The sequence below is a fragment of the Mustelus asterias genome, chromosome 1, assembly GCF_964213995.1.
Source record: "Mustelus asterias chromosome 1, sMusAst1.hap1.1, whole genome shotgun sequence".
Classification (NCBI taxonomy): Eukaryota; Metazoa; Chordata; class Chondrichthyes; order Carcharhiniformes; family Triakidae; genus Mustelus; species Mustelus asterias.
In genome coordinates, this window is record NC_135801.1 from 10779955 (window position 1) to 10796313 (window position 16359).

The 16359-nt window shown below is 45.4% G+C and overlaps 1 protein-coding gene across 1 annotated transcript; it reads right to left on the reverse strand.

Moving 5' to 3' along the window:
• Positions 1 to 11159: 11159 nt before the first annotated feature.
• On the reverse strand, positions 11160 to 15534 carry LOC144498785 (uncharacterized). The gene has a single exon (XM_078220917.1). It carries the CDS (start codon positions 15532 to 15534, stop codon positions 12445 to 12447), a length of 3090 nt encoding a protein of 1029 aa, XP_078077043.1. The 3' UTR covers positions 11160 to 12444.
• Positions 15535 to 16359: the final 825 nt, after the last annotated feature.

A 16359-nucleotide genomic window follows, 5' to 3' on the forward strand; every position in this document is an offset into this window, starting at 1 on the left:
TTAGAACAGTTTGATCTACTTTATTGACTCAGTTCTTGTCCATCTGCCCTAATATCTTTCAATGTGGCCCTGTGTCAAATAATGCTCCTGTGGACCACCTTGGGGCTTTATTACATTTAATATGCTATATAAATATAGGCTGTTGTTGTATGTTTTAAATGGGCAGAAATTTGGGAGATGGATTACAAAGTAGAGAAATGTGAGGCTATTGTGTAGTACCTTGATAGGAAAAACAGAAATACATACAGCATGGTGGCACAGTGGTTAGCACTGCTGCTTCACAGCACCAGGGACCTGGGTTCAACTCCTGGCTGGGGTCACTGTCTGTGTGGAGTTTGCACGTTCTCCCTGTGATTGCGTGGGTTTCCTCCGGGTGCTCTGGTTTCCTTCCACACCCCAAAGATGTGCAGGTTATGTTGATTGGCCATGCTCAATTGCCCCTTAGTGTCAGGGAGATTAGCAGGGTAAATGCATGGGGCTATAGGAATAGGGCCTAGCTGGGATTGTTGTCGGCACAGGCTCGATGGGCCAAATGGTCTCTTTCTGCACTGGAGGGAGTCTATGATTTGGTGCCATTACCTCCAGCTAATTACCCTTCATTATTAAAAAAATAAAACATATAATTTGACAGCACTTCAGAAAAGAAAAGTGCTTTACACAAGGACATAAGAAATAGGAGCAGGAGAAGGCCATTCAGCCCTTCGAGCCCATTATGCAATTCAATGAGATCATGGCTGATGTCAACACCATCTCCCTGCACTATCCCCATATCCCTTGATGTTTTTAAGACCTAGAAATCTATCAATCTGAACGTACTCAATGACTGAGCTTCCACAGTCCTCTGGGGGAGCAGAGAATTCCAAATATTCACCACACTCTGAGTGAAGAAATTCCTCCTCATCAAATGGAATGAAGGAGTACAATATAAAGGGAAAGACTCTTAGTACTGTAGACGATCAGAAGGACCTTGGGGTCTGGGTCCATAGGACTCTAAAATCGGCCCCGGAGGTGGAGGAGGTGGTTAAGGCGGCGTATGGTGTGCTGGCCTTTATCAATCGAGGGATTGAGTTTAGGAGTCCGGGGATAATGATGCAGCTATATAAGACCCTCGTCAGACCCCACTTGGAGTACTGTGCTCAGTTCTGGTCGCCTCATTACAGGAAGGATGTGGAAAAGATTGAAAGGGTGCAGAGGAGATTTACAAGAATGTTGCCTGGATTGAGTGGCATGCCTTATGAGGATAGGCTGAGGGAGCTCGGTCTTTTCTCCTTGGAGAGACGTAGGATGAGAGGAGACCTAATAGAGGTATATAAGATGTTGAGAGGCATAGATCGGGTGGACTCTCAGAGGCTTTTTCCTCGGGTGGAAATGGCTGCTACGAGAGGACACAGATTTAAGGTGCTGGGGGGTAGGTGCAGGGGGAATGTTAGGGGGAAGTTTTTCACACAGAGGGTGTTGGGCGAGTGGAATCGGCTGCCGTCAGTGGTGGTGGAGGCAAACTCAATAGGGTCTTTTAAGAGACTCCTGGATGAGTACATGGGACTTAATAGGATGAAGGGTTATAGGTAGGCCTAGTAGGTAGGGATATGTTCGGCACAACCTGTGGGGCCGAAGGGCCTGTTTTGTGCTGTAGTTTTTCTATGTTTCTATGTTTCTCAGTCCTAAATGGCTTGGCTTTATTCTGAGACTGTGTCCTAGACCACCCACACCCCCTAATCCCCACTCTGCTCATGCCAGAAGAAACATCCTTCCTGCACCTACACAGTCAAGCCCTGTAAGAATTTGCATGAGATCATCTCTCATTCTTTTAAACTCCAGTGATAAAAAGGTCCAGTCGATTTAATCTTTCCTCATCGGACAACCCTTCCAAACCAGGAATTAGTTTGGTAAACGTTTGCTGCACACTGAGGGATCCTGTGCATGCGTAGCCCTGTTTGTTCCAGTCTACGCAAAGACTTCATTTTAAGATATTTCTGGCTACGCACAATCACATTTAAATTCCAGACTGTAGGGGTTCACTAACTCTGCAAAGCTGACCAATTGTAGCAAGCTTGACTACATGTAGAATCAGAAGGCATGATGGGTGAGCGAAAGACTGACTGCATTCCTGAAGGGTACACAGTGCAGGCAAACACCAGTTTCCCATAACTGCAGCTGTGAGGATTGTTTTTCTAGACCAGTGGTTCCCAAAGGGTACGGCGCGCCACACTGGTGCGGCGAGAGAGGATGGCAAGTATGGCGGGAGGATTCAAGGACAATCAAAGAAACATTTAAACGTGGTTTAAACAAGCATTGTTTTATACTTTTTGGATGTCCCATGATCACATTATAAAGTAGTTGTGTTCTATGTTACGAATCAAGCACTGCTAGGAGTTGTTTTTTTTTTGTTTTTGAATGTATTTCTTATCAATCAAAAATTCGGTGTGGCGCGAGCAAATTTTTATTCCGAAAGTGTGGCCCAGTGAAAAAAGTTTGGGAACCACTGTTCTAGATAAGGGTTGAAATATATTTTTGGTTTTCGAGTGTTCAGTTCAGTTCAGCTCATAGATTCCACTCATTTCAGTACGTTTTTTTTGTCGAGGACACTGGCTTAGAAGTTCACTTTTTTGCTTCTGTCATGTTAAGTTTTTAAGTTCTTTTCAACAAAAAAAACATTTTAAGACTCGTGCCAGTGCTGACCTCTCATCCCTTCAAACAAATGAATGGACCCAACACACTGTCTCCATGGCAAGTAGATCTTTTCTTCGGCAAGATCTAAACTGCACACAATTCTCCAGATGTGGTCTCACCAAGGCTCTTTATAGTTACAGTAAAACATTCTTACTCCAATACTCAGATCCTCTTAAAATAAAGACCAACTTACCATTTGCCTTCTTAATTGCTTGCTGTACATGCATGTTAGCTTTCAGTTGACTCATGAACAAGGACACCCAACTCCCTTTGAAGTTCAGCACTTCCCAGCCTTGCATCATTTCAGAAATATTCTGCATTTCTGCTTTTCCTACCAAAGTACCTCACATTTCTCCACTTTTGTATTCTATCTCCCAAACTTCTGCCCACTCACTTAGCCTCTCCAAATCTCCTTGAAGTGTCTTTATATCCTCCTCACAACTCAAACTGCTACCTGATTTTGTGTCATCTATAAACTTGGAAAGGAGAACCCATCTAGAACCCAACCATACAACAAACCACGCACTCTCTCCCTACAGTCCCCCATTTTACTCTACTTCAAATTCTAAGGCTAATTTTTCAGCCATTCCCACCATGGCGGGATCCCACATGGCGAACTCCTGCCACGGGTCTCCCGGCGATGGGAAGTGCATAAGACAGGGAACCCCATTGACAGTGATGGGACCAGAAGACCCCACCACTGGCCAATGGCGGGCCACCTCCATGCAACACATGGCAGTGGGAATGGAAAATCACGCCCTAAATCTCCAAAAAGAAGTAGTGTTCTCTGTCTCAGCCATTCATAACAATCCTCTGGATAAAGAAAAAAATCCCCTCAACAGTTTTCCCAATCCTGTCGGCATTGTTTTAAACTAATGGCTCCTATACACTCACTTTCCAAACAGATTTGCCCTACTGTTTCTATCCAACCCCCAAATCATTTTAAGAACATCCATCAAATCTCCTATTTACAATTTTCTGTTTTGATGGAAATTATCCCAGAATCGCAGCTCTCTCCCATTCCCAGTGTCATCACAAGGAACATGTGCCATAGTCTCTCTCTAGCTTTCATGTCCTTTCTATATTGAGGATATCCAAAACTGCACACACTACTCTAACTGTGGCCAAACCAATATTTTGTCGAGATATCTCATTATAAGAAGCTTTCCATTGATTTCGATAGAGGTACAAAGAAAGAAGGATGTAAAATGGGCTGCGAATTCACTGTCCTTTTTTTAGACTAAGAAAAAAGGTTATTTATTAGTGTCACAAGTAGGCTTACATTAATATTAAATCCCGTAATCGCCACACTCTGGCGCCTGTTCGGGTACACTGAGGGAGAATTCAGCATGGCCAATGCACCTAACCACCACGTCTTTCGGACTATGGGAGGGAACCAGAGCACCCGGAGGAAACCCACGCAGACTCCGCACAAACGGTGACCCAAGCCAGGAATCGAACCCGGGTCCCTAGCGCTGTGAGGCAGCAGTGCTAAGAGCACATTAATGAGTGCTAATTGCACATTGTCACGACCTACCCCACAGTATGGGGAGTTTAGGCAACAGCTCAGATCAATTTCTCGAAAGATAGGTGACCACAGTATAAAACAGGTAGCAGTAAATCATTCTGGATAATCATTAATGAGATGGGGATGTGCCCAATGCAATTGGGGTGTGTCCGAGAGGAGGGGACTTCAGAATTGACGACAAGTGTCCTGATTTTTGCTGATTTTTGTGGGGGTGAGGAGAAGGGTCGGTCCATCGGGATAAATTCAGCCAAGGATTGGGTATATGTACATAAGTAAAGACATAGCTTAATCTGTACACTAGATGGCAATATTGCAGGACTATACCTAAGCTAACTGCGAGCTGCTTCAACACCATACAGCTCACCTCACTGCATTATGGACTGCAAGAAACTCCATTTGGTTATAAGTTCCAGATATATCACGGCATGAAGATATAGTCAGGTGTTAAAATGGGAGACATAATCTACTGATTGTCCAGTAGGTGGCATGGTGGCACGGTAGCACTGCTGCCTCACAGCGCCAGGGACCCAGGTTCGATTCCCAGCTTGGATCACTGTCTGTGTGGAGTCTGCACATTCTCCCCGTGTCTGAGTGGGTTTCCTCCAGGTGCTCTGGTTTCCTCCCACAGTCCAAAAGACGTGCTGGTTGGGTGTACTGGCTATGATAAAGTCTCCCTCAGTGTACCTGAGCAGGGGTACACTGAGGGATGCAATGCTTTTGGAAGTGCCTTCTTTCAGAGGAGACTTTAACCAAGGATCCTCTGCCCTATCAAATAGATATAAAAGCTCTTGTGGCACTATTTTGAACAGGGGAGATCTCCCTGGTGCTCAACGTTTATCCTCCAAATCAGGCTACTTGCCCACACATTGGTGTTTGTGGCATTTTGCTGTGTACAAATTGGCTGCTGATTTTCACGGGCTGTGGGCATTGCTAACTAGGCCAGCCTTTATTGCCCATCCCTAACTGCCCTTAAGAAGGTGATGGTGTGCTGTCTTCTTGAACACCTGCAGCCCATGTGGTTTAAAGTTTATTTATTCGTTATTGTCACATGTAGGCTTACATTAACAGCGCAATGACGTTACTGTGAAATTCCCCTAGTTGCCACACTGCGACGCCTGTTTGGGCACATTGAGGGAGAATTTAGCACGGCCAATGCATTTAACCAGCATGTCTTTCGGACTATGGGAGGAAACTGGAGCACCCGGAGGAAACCCACGCAGACACGGGGAGAACATGCAAACTCCGTACAGACAGTGACCCAAGCCGGGAATCGAACCCGGGTCCCTGACGCTGTGAGGCAGCAGTGCTAACCACTGTTCCACCATGCCACCCTTGTGGGTGTAGGTACACTAACAATGCTATTAGGAAGGGAGTTCCAGGATTTGGATCTAACCACAGTAAAGGAACAGTTATATAGTTTGGCTTGGTGTGTGGCTTGGAGGGGAACTTGCAGATGGAGGTGTACCCATTGTGTCCGCTACCCTTGTCCTTCTGGGTGGTGGAGGTCGCAGGTTTGGAAGGGGACAGTGGGGGGAATTTTGATGAGTTGTAGATGGCTGCCATGATGCGTGAGTGATGGAAGGAACAAATGTTTAATACAGTGGATGTGGTGCCATACATGAGGTCACAGGGATAGGGCTTGGTGGGATTGTAGGCAGTGCAGACTTGATAGGCCAAATGGCCTCCTTCTGCACTGTAAAGATTCTATAATTCTCTCCCTCTGCCTTAAAAATATTCAAAGGATCTGCTTCCACTGTCTTTTAAGGAAGATAGTTCCAAAGACTTGCAAAGATTTGAGAGAAAAGATTTCTCCTCCTCAAGTCGTCAATGTTGGGAAACAGTCTCCTGCAGCAACAAAATCTGGAAACATTGTTGGTTGCTGACCCAGTTGGAACTCTTTTTCTAGCACACTGTTCCCGCGGTACTTTAAAAACGCATTGTCAGACCCTCGCCCGCTCCGATTCTGGGCGGGCAAGGTGGTAGAGTCCCGGCCAATGTCTGTGATTAATTCACAGTGAAAGAGTTCACAATAATATTCCCCAGTAATTCTCACTGTACACTGCTTCATTTTCCTGCTGCCAGTCATCCTGCCATTATCCCCCGTCCACCTTTCATTTATTTCAATGGGGGATTGATTCATTGGGTTTTGAAATGAAAGCCTGGGTGGGGGCTTCAGCATGCTTGGCTTTTTTGTTCAGAGACTGTACAAATACATCGACTGTTGGGAAAAAACATATTCAAGTAAAGAATTCAGAAGGATTCTCCCTCTCATTAAAAGGTAAATAAGAGGGCCTGGCAGAAGAATATTTGCCCTCAGCCAGTCTCTGTGGGGGTTGTCTGCATCAATACCTGCTCTGATTTTAGTGCTGCATTCTTCTCCATAAACAGTACCACTCGCAAATTTAACATTAGATTTTCCGTGTGTAATCCCAACTCTAACTCATCACCACATCCTTTACCCATCCACTAGCTCTAAATAGGCAGACTGCACGTCCGATATCCAGTGCTAGCTGAGCAGAAATTCCCTCCAACCAAATATTGATAAGACTGAAACCATTGTCTTCAATCCCTGCTACGTACTCTGTTCACTGGCTATCAACTCCATTCCTCTCCCTGACAACAAAAGCTGTACCTACTCTCCGCAATCTTAATGTCACATTGGTCCCTGCGATAGGTTTCCGACCATCTATCTGTGCCATCGCTATGAGCGCCTATTTCCACCTCCATTACATCTCCCCGACTCCACCCGTGCTGCAGATAAGCTGCTGAAACCCTCATTGTACCTCAATGGCCTCTGGACTTGACTTTTCCAACACACACTTGCCCGGCTTCCCATGTCCCCCCCATCCATAGGCCTGAGATCATCCAAAACTCTGCTGCTCATATCCTAACTCAAACCAAGTCCTGTTCACCTTTCACCCTTGTGCTTACTAAATTATATTGGGTTTTGCAAAGCAATGCCGTAATTTTAAAATTCTCATCTTCATTTTCAAATCCCTGCCTACCTTTATTCCACTTTCTGGCCCTCCAAGATGCTCCTCTACATCTACATTCAAAGCCCAAATCTTTATTACGTTACCCAGGAGCTCAGGGAGCCTGTGGTTCCCCCATTGCTTTCTCCATGGCAACACCTGAGCCAATCATAGTCTTGCCAACCAATCAGTATCCTTGTCACCTCTTTTTTATTCATACGTGGGACATGAGCTTCGCTGGCTGGGCCAGCATTTATCGCCCAACCCTAGTTGCCCGAGGGCAGTTGAGAGTTTAAGAATAAAGGGCGGCATGGATAAGTAGGGCTGAAGGGCCTGTTTCCATGCTGTAAATCTCTATGACTCTATGACATCTATGAATCAACCACATTGCTGTGACTCTGGAGTCATATGTAGGCCAGACCAGGTAAGGGCAGCAGATTTCCTTTCCTAAAGGACATCAGTGAACCAGATGGGTTTTTCTGACAATCAACAATGGTTTCATGGTCATCAGTAGACTCTTAATTCCAGATACTTTATTTATTGAATTCAAATGCCACCATCTGCTCTGGCGGGATTCAAACCCATGTCTCCAGAACATCAGCTGAGTTTCTGGATTAATACTCTACTGATAAAACCACTAGGCCATCGCTTCCCCTGCAGTATCAATTGTTGCGACCGTTTGAAATTTGGCATTTGTCCTGATGAGTGCAAAATGAAAAACTTCAGCAGCACATCTCTTTTCAGCAATAGCCTGCCATTAATCCTGATTTTGTGCTGCAACACCTTCTGTTACCCTTGCCAAAAAACTGACTTAATGACTCCAATGGTGAGGTGAGTTTGGGTATTGAAAACATTGTGCGGTAACATGATCAAAGAGAATTACAATGAGTGGAAAGAACAAATAGTTTCACCGTGTGCAGGCAGACAATAAACTATTGGTTTTAGCAAGGAACCATAATCTGGAGAAAGAAATACGAGTACTATGACATTAAAACGGAAAAGAAAAAGATGACCGCAAGTAATTTTTGGCAGAGCGCAAATATCCATGTTCTTTAAATCATGGGCTTTTTGCGAAATCTGATTACCGCAAGAAAGCTACAATGAAAGCTATTATACGATTGGGGATTTGCCAAATGAACACGCTGAATGAGAGGAAGCTCATGAACACAAAGTTAATTTGATTATACAGGCACAGTAGAATGTAATTACTGCTGCTACTCATGGAATGAAAGGTGACATGCTGAATGATTGACCTCATTGTGTGACTGACACTGTCTGAAATAATCAAGCCCAGTTACTTTGAGCAAACTGAGAGAATTTAAAAGAAAGTGATTATGGAATCATAGAATCCCTGCAGTGTAGAAGGAGGACATTCAGCCCATCGAGTCTGTACCAACTCTCTGACAGAATACCTTACCCAGGCCCTATCCCCGTAACTCCACATATTCACCCCACTAATCTCCCTAAACTACATATTTTAGGACACTAAGGTGCAATTTATCATAGCCAATCTACCTAACCTGCACATCTTTGGGACACTAAGGGACAATTTAGCATGGCAAATCCACCTCATCTACACATCTTGAGACACTAAGGGGTAATTTAGCATGGCTAATCCACCGTACCTGCACTTCTTTGGACACTAGGGGGCAATTTAGCATGGCCAATCCACCTAATCTGCACACCTTTGGACACTAAAAGGCAATTTATCATAGCCAATCTACCTAACCTGCACATCTTTGGACACTTAGGGACAATTTGGCATGGCCAATCCACCTAACCTACACATCTTGGGACACTAAGGGGCAATTTAGCATGGCCAATCCATCTAACCTGCACATCTTTGGACTGTGGGAGGAAACTGAGCACCCAGAGGAAACTCACACAGACACAGGGAAAATGTGTAACCACCACTCAAACAGTCACCTAAGGCTGGAATCAAACCCAGGCCCCTGGCGCTGTGAGGCAGCAGTGTTAACCACTGTGCTACCAAGCCGTCCATAATTATCACACTGATGGCCCGAAAGCAATTAAACGTGAGGTGGGAAGATCATAAGGGGTTATAGATCACGCTTTCTATCTCAGCTGCTGATAGTTCCAACTAGGTAACCTGGAGAAAACCTCACCCTTAAGCAATGGTTTGCGTTGATACAAGAACAACTGATGTAGAAAAGACATCCCAAGACACCTCAACGAGACATAAGGGAAAACAAAAATGACTGCCAAGTCAAAGGAGTGAATGTGTCAGGAGGGCGAACGAGGTTGGTCAGAGAGGTGCATCGTAAGTGTGGTCTTCTAAGCAGAGAGGGAGGTGAGGGATGTGGAGGAGTTCAAGTGGGGAATTGCTCAGTGTAAGTCCTAGACAGGAGGAGGCACAGCCACCAGTGGTAGTGAAGTGAGGTTTAATACAAGAGGCCAGTGTCCAAGGGAGATCGTGGGGTGGGTGAGAATGGGCTGTCGCAAGGATGAAGGACAATCTAGTCGCAACAGGAAATGAGTCCATGAAGTGATTTGAGGGGCCATAGCCTCAAAATATGGGGGAGTCAATTTAGAACAGAGTTGAGGAGGAACTTCTTCTCCCAGAGGGTAGTGAATCTTTGGAATTCTCTGCCCAATGAAGCAGTAGAGGCTACCTCGTTAAATGTGCTTAAGTCACAGATAGATAGATTTTTAACCATTAAGGGAATTAAGGGTTATGGGGAGCGGGCGGGTAAGTGGAACTGAACCCACTATCAGATCAGCCATGATCTTATTGAATGGCGGAGCAGGCTTGAGGGGCTAGATGGCCGACTCCTGCTCCTAGTTCTTATGTACTTATGAGTTCATGCTTGTAAATTGTCATTTAAAGAGATGGGCGAAGGGGTGGATTGGGAACTAATATAGGTCAACCAAGACACAGGCTAAGAGATAAACAGGACTTTTGCGAGATTTGGGTAGATACTCAGATATTTCAGATAAGTTTATCGATGGTTTAAGATGGAAGGCATCAATATTTTGTAGGCATAAGTCCAGCCAGATAGTGGCTGGACTCAGAGGTCCAGTACAGCATTATAGTGATAGCAGCCTCTTGCCTCTTTGTAAAGGCTGAACAATGTGTGTGTGTCCTTGATTGTTCCCAGCTCCATGGCGAGGCATTTAGTTGGTGACCCTGATGTCCGGTATTGCTGTGACTCCAATGACAGGAAATAAGCATAATTATATCACCTCTCTTACAACATGCCGTTGCCAACATGGATGGGTGTGTTGTATGCTGGCGTGCCTTGCATGAGAGAATCCACCCCATTCTCAGTAAATACAGGGCCTTGGCTCAATAATAACAATTTTAACTCTGAACCAGATTCATGAGTTCAAAATGTCGGAGGTGCTGCCTTTCACGTCAGGTGTGAAACCCATTTGCTGTCTAGGATGGATGTAAAACGTTCCACCACACTTTTCGAGAAAGAGCAGGGGTCTTCTCAAGGTCGACAGCCAACATCCATCCCTCAAGCAACACCTAAGGCAGATGATCTATTCATTTATCTGTATTTAAGGCAGAGATGGATAGCTTCTTGATTGGTAAGGGGATCAAAGGTTACGGGGAAAAGGCGGGAGAATGGTATCCGCCATGAATGAATGGGGAAACCTATCAACCATGAACGAATGGCAGAGCAGACTCGATGGGCCAAATGGCCTAATTCTGCTCCTATATCTTATGGTCTTCCATTTTTGGGAGCCTGCCTTGTGCAAATTGGCTACTGTGTTTCCTTCACCACGACAGCGCTACTCTTCGAAAACCACTTCACTGGCTGTAGAGTGCGTTTGGAGATCTAGAGGTGGTGAAAGGTGTTGGATACACCATTATTCTTTTTCTTTTCGGCATGAAGCATCTAAGGTTACCTCTTAAAAGAATGGCCAACCCCACAAGGAATCAAAGATGGCCATTCAAGAACAATGCAACTCAATTCAACACCTTTGGGAGAAAACTGAAAACAGAAAAAGTTCTTCTCGTATATCGTTCATGTTTATTACATTGTTTTGACAGAAAAAGGATTGAAATGTAAAAATACAATGCATAATAATCATAATTTAAGAAACTGGGCCTTAGGCCTCATTAGTATTGCTTGGGTGGGCTGCCAATGAACATCGGATCGTTTATTAAGTCTGAAGCAGGTGGAGTTATAATGTAGCAGGGTGGGAGTGTGGAGGGGAGGTGCGTCGGGCGATTGGGACACAATGAAATCAGGGAGCTTTTTGTTTTGCCTGCCCTAATATCCCAGCAGCAGAACAGCTTAGCGGCACCTGAACCGCAATGTTTCTATCCAATTTTGACAAAGAGACCTTGATCAGGCCTCCTCATTTATATTTATATGAGAGAGCTACCAGGGACCAGTTACTCACTATGTTTAGGGGGATGTTTATAGGATGGATTTTTAATCGGAAGCACTGCACTGCTTTAGTAAAAGACAAACAGTAAACAGTTAATATCAGTGACACAATTACAAAAACATGGCAGCAAATTGTGGGGACTGTCATCCAAAAAAACTAGGAGTAGTTCACCTCGGAGAAGTTAAAATTTGTAACTGTGATATTTTTCATCACATATAAAGTGCCCTGGTTTTCTAAGTACAGTATATTAATCCACATGTTTCATCTTACACAAAATTAAGCATCTGTGACAAGTGCCGCAATCCTTTCCTTAATGAATTCAGGAAGTCATGTACTACCCTGTACTTGTGTGACTATACATTGGATGACTGCGATATTGGCTCTACGTTGAAATGTTGCAATAATCAGTTGATTTTCAGAGGACATTCTACAGGAAGCACAAAACTGTACCAGTCATGGGCTATGTGTGTAACCTTCCTCCCTCGTAGCATTAACATTAAAATATATCAATTATTTTCATGCATTTTAGACCAGACTTTGACAGCCGTAGACTTTGAGATAATGGATACACATTCTTAAGCCCAAGGATAAAGTTCAGAATAAAAGCTTCACAGAACAGTTACCTCTATAATTTTGATTTAAGTCATGATGAAATAAAATCTAATCGGGTCATTTTGTCTACAAATGCTGGTCATTATCGTCTAACAGATGACCTACATGACACTTATTTGTATCGAGAGGACAGATACACCATAGAAAGACCATGGAGAGTAACTACGCCCACTATGTATCTTAGGGGGAAAAAAATGTAACGCATGTTCCATCTCCACATAAACAATGTGTTCAGAAAATAGTCTCATGACGTAGTCCGTCACAAAGAATTTGGATGGTTTACCCCTACAATTCCCATCAGTCAATCACAGAGGAAGACTGTGGACGAAGACAACACTGTGGTGACCTCATATTCTGTAGAACTGTCCTGAATATATTTTGCTGCCTCCTTTTATTGGCTTTATTACTCCCAGGAGTTGCGTCTATAGACACTGATCTTTTGCTCTGATTATTTACTTTGATCTGCTTCTCATATTCCATGATCTGTCTCTGGAGGTGACACTGGATGGCAAATCCCAATGATTCCGGGTCAAGGGAAGCGCCGTAAACCTCCCACGTCATGCCTTGCTCATCCCAGATCACATCCCGCACATTCTTTGACTGAACTGTCTCCTTATTTGAGTCACTGGACAACTGCTTTTGTTCGATTTTCACATCAATGTTCGGTTTTGCCTTCTCGGCTTTCTTACCGACTTGGTGAAGAGTTTGTGACTGGCCAGTTTCCTTATCAGGGGCAGAGCCAGCTTCTGAGTGAGCAGATTTCTTACCGTTATCGTGCGAGGTTATTGACCGACCAGATTTTTTGCGGATGTCAGAGTCAGCTTTCGATTGGCCAGGTTCTACACTGATGCCGCTAAGGGGTTGCGAATGGGCTGCTTTATTATTGGAGACATGTATACCTTTCGATTGCCCAGATACCACTACACTGGTGGCCTGGTTGATTTCCGACTCGCCGGATCCCTTAGCGACACTGCAAGGGCCTTGCAAGCGGTCAGAGCTTTTCCTGGTGTCGCAATCAGCTTTTTGCTGTTTGGACATCTCACTGATGTCTTGTGCATCTTTGGATTGGTTAGTTTGCTTTTTGGTGTCATGCTTTGACTGAACATGGTCCTTTTTAACACTGTAAACAGCTTGAGGTTGGCCAGGCTTTTTTATCAAGTGACAAACAGCTTCAGATTCCTTCTGGTCGTTATCTATGATGCTTGACTGGTCAGCAACCTTGTGGATGTCTGCTGTGGTCTTTAAGCACGGGGATAACTTATTAAAGTCAGGATCTATTTTTGACTGGTCAGATTTCTGTAACTGGCCAGATTGCTTGTTCATTTCAGGTCCCATTCTGGATTGGTCAGATTTATTAGTGTGGCCCGGTGGTCGATCACCTTTTTTATTGAGGTCACTGGCAATGCTTGACTGGCCAGATTTATCAATGATGAACATGTCAGTTTTGTTAGCGAAATTACCAGCAATATCAGGTTCCTTAGCAACGCAATGCGAAATGGTGGAATGGACAGATCCTTGAGCGATGCTTGGCTGGTCTAGGTGCTCATTGTTACCACAGGAAATGCTCGGCTGTTTAGATCTCTTGTGTGACCTTGAAGTGTCCTTCAAGAGTTCAGATTCTGTTTTGAGCTTTAGATGGTCATGTGTTCCAGGTTCTGGTTCATTACTAACAGGAGCAGATGGTGCCTTTCCACACGCTAAATGTCCTCCAGCAGTTGGTAGCTCTCTTGTATTAACGCAGGAAGCTTTTGGATGATAATCAGACTCTTGAGGGGATTCCTGCTTCTTTGCATTTTTATCTTTGCAAGTAAGCTCTGATAAAACAGAGATCTTCTCGGCTCCCTCTGTTAACTCTTCACCCAGTTCATAGACAACATCGGATGATTCAGATCCTTCTGTGAAAGTACATGTTACCTTCAGTTGTTCCGACCCCTGGTAGATATCGCTGACACGCACTGACTGACCATTGGCCAGAGTGAGTTTAGAATCACTGTTTTCTGAATGGGCTTGTTGAACAGCCTGACGCTCACTCAGTAAGGAAGCTGTTGAGCCAGGAGCTGGACTCTTGGGGCTAGTTGCAGTGGATTTACACTGAAAACTTTGCAGAACAGCCTGAACCTCAACATCTCGACAAGATTTATTCCAACTGGGAGGATAGCAGCTTCCTGGAGACTGGCTCGTCATTGTCTGTGCATCTTTATACTTGGATTCTTGCTGTTGCTGTTGCTCTATCCCGCTTGAATTTGGCCCTGTGTCTAATGGTTGCATGTTTGGTTGAGACTCCCTGGAACTGTCACAGGCAGACACCAGAGTCCCTCTTGGTGTTTCTAAAGGTAACGCAGGGTCAGTTTTGTGGGGAGTTTCTGCGCCCTTTGTAAATCCCAGCTCCCGCTCTTGGTTTTCAATTTTTGAATTGAAGGCAGCTTCTCTGTTTATCGTTGCTGGCTGGACTCCAATTGTGTCAGGCTTTTCCTGGTCACGCTTAATCTCAACTCCCTCGTCCTCTCTCCTTTCAACGCAATCCCATTTGGTCTGCTGGGTCTGGGCAGCCTTCGGGAGGGGTGGGTCTACTAACGATGTCGTATCTTTCCATCCCATCTCTTGACCTGTACCTGGACCCTTCTCATTTCCCATTTGGTCATTGCGATCGGTCTGTAGGCAACTGGCTCCAGCATGTCCAGGGTCAGTATTCTCAATCTGCTGATGGTCAGCGCCAGAATGTCCAGGGTCAGAATGTTTGCTCTGCTGGAGGTCAGTCCTGGGATGTCCAGGGTCAGTCTTCTCGCACTGCTGATGGTCAGTGCCACTAGATAGAGGGTCAGAATGCTTACTCTGCTGACGGTCAGTCCTGGGATGTCCAGGGTCAGAATGTTTGCTCTGCTGAAGGTCAGTCCTGGGATGTCCAGGGTCAGTACTCTCACTCTGCTGACGGTCAGTGCCAGAATGTCCAGGGTCAGAATGCTTACTCTGCTGATGGTCAGTCCCGGGATCAGCCCATTTGTTTAGCTGTCCTTTAAGCACACAGTTTGTCTGCGTGTCTAAGCTGATTTCTGATCCATTTGGAGCTACTTTCCCTGCACCTTCCTGACTGCAGTCTCTTGCACCCAGCTTCCCCCACTCTCCCAGTTCTCCACCTCCGTCGCATTTGTCTCGATCTCCATTGGAAGATTTGCTGGATGCACCGCCTTCACTTTGGCTGGGCTCAAATGTCGAAGGGTCTGAGCTCTCCTTCAGCCTGGGCGAGGAGCTTGGTGCATTCTGTCGGACTGGGGAGTTTGGTCTCCGTTGGCTGTTAGTAAGTGAGCCTCCTCCGAGGTCTTCACTCTGCACGGTAGCTGTCGACCTCTGCACAGCCTCAGAGTCCTGGGTGTTGGGTACAGTCCCCATCCGGCCCAGCAACCTTCACAGCCACTCAGGGTGAAAACCGCAAACTGCAGTGTTTGTCTATCACTGTTTTTCTCACGTGATTTTCCTGAGGAGACGGGCACCTCCCTGAAATGAAACGGAATTATGAGAGAGAAATTCAGGATGTGAATTACTGCACGTCTCAGGGGAAGGGAATTTGAGCACATCTTCAAGTGAAAAATAATTAACCTTACTGAAGCTGACACTTCTTACACGAGCTCTGAAGAAGCCATATTTGGACTCGAAATGATAACTTTGTTTCTCTCTCCACAGATGCTGCCAGACCGGTTGAGTATTTGGGGCAGCATGGTGGCACAGTGGTTAGCACTGCTGCCTCACAGCGCCAGGGACCCAGGTTTGATTCCCAGTTTGAGTCACTGTCTGTGTGGAGTTTGCACATTCTCCCCGTGTCTGCGTGGGTTTCCTCCGGGTGCTCTAGTTTCCTCCCACAGTCCAAAGATGTGCAGCTTAGGTGGATTGGCCATGCTAAATTGCCCCTTAGTGTCAGGGGGGGTGAGCAGGGTAAATGCGCAGGGTTATGAGGATAGGGCCTGGGTGGGATTGTTGTCGGTGCAGACTCGATGGGCTGAACGGCCTCCTTCTGCACTGTAGGGATTCCATCACCGAATTCTACCAAACCCCCTGCCACAGATTCGGAGTGGGCGTGGGGCGGACAATGGAAATGTCCATTGAAATCAGTGGAGAAGGAGGCCATTTGGCCCATCGAGTCTACACCGACAACAGTCCCACCTACACATATTTACCCCGCTCAATCTACGCATCCCGGGATACAAAGGGGCAATTTAG

Coding starts and splice junctions, on each gene's coding strand:
- LOC144498785 (XM_078220917.1), bottom strand. CDS start 15,534: ATGGGGACTGTACCCAACACCCAGGACTCTGAGGCTGTGCAGAGGTCG.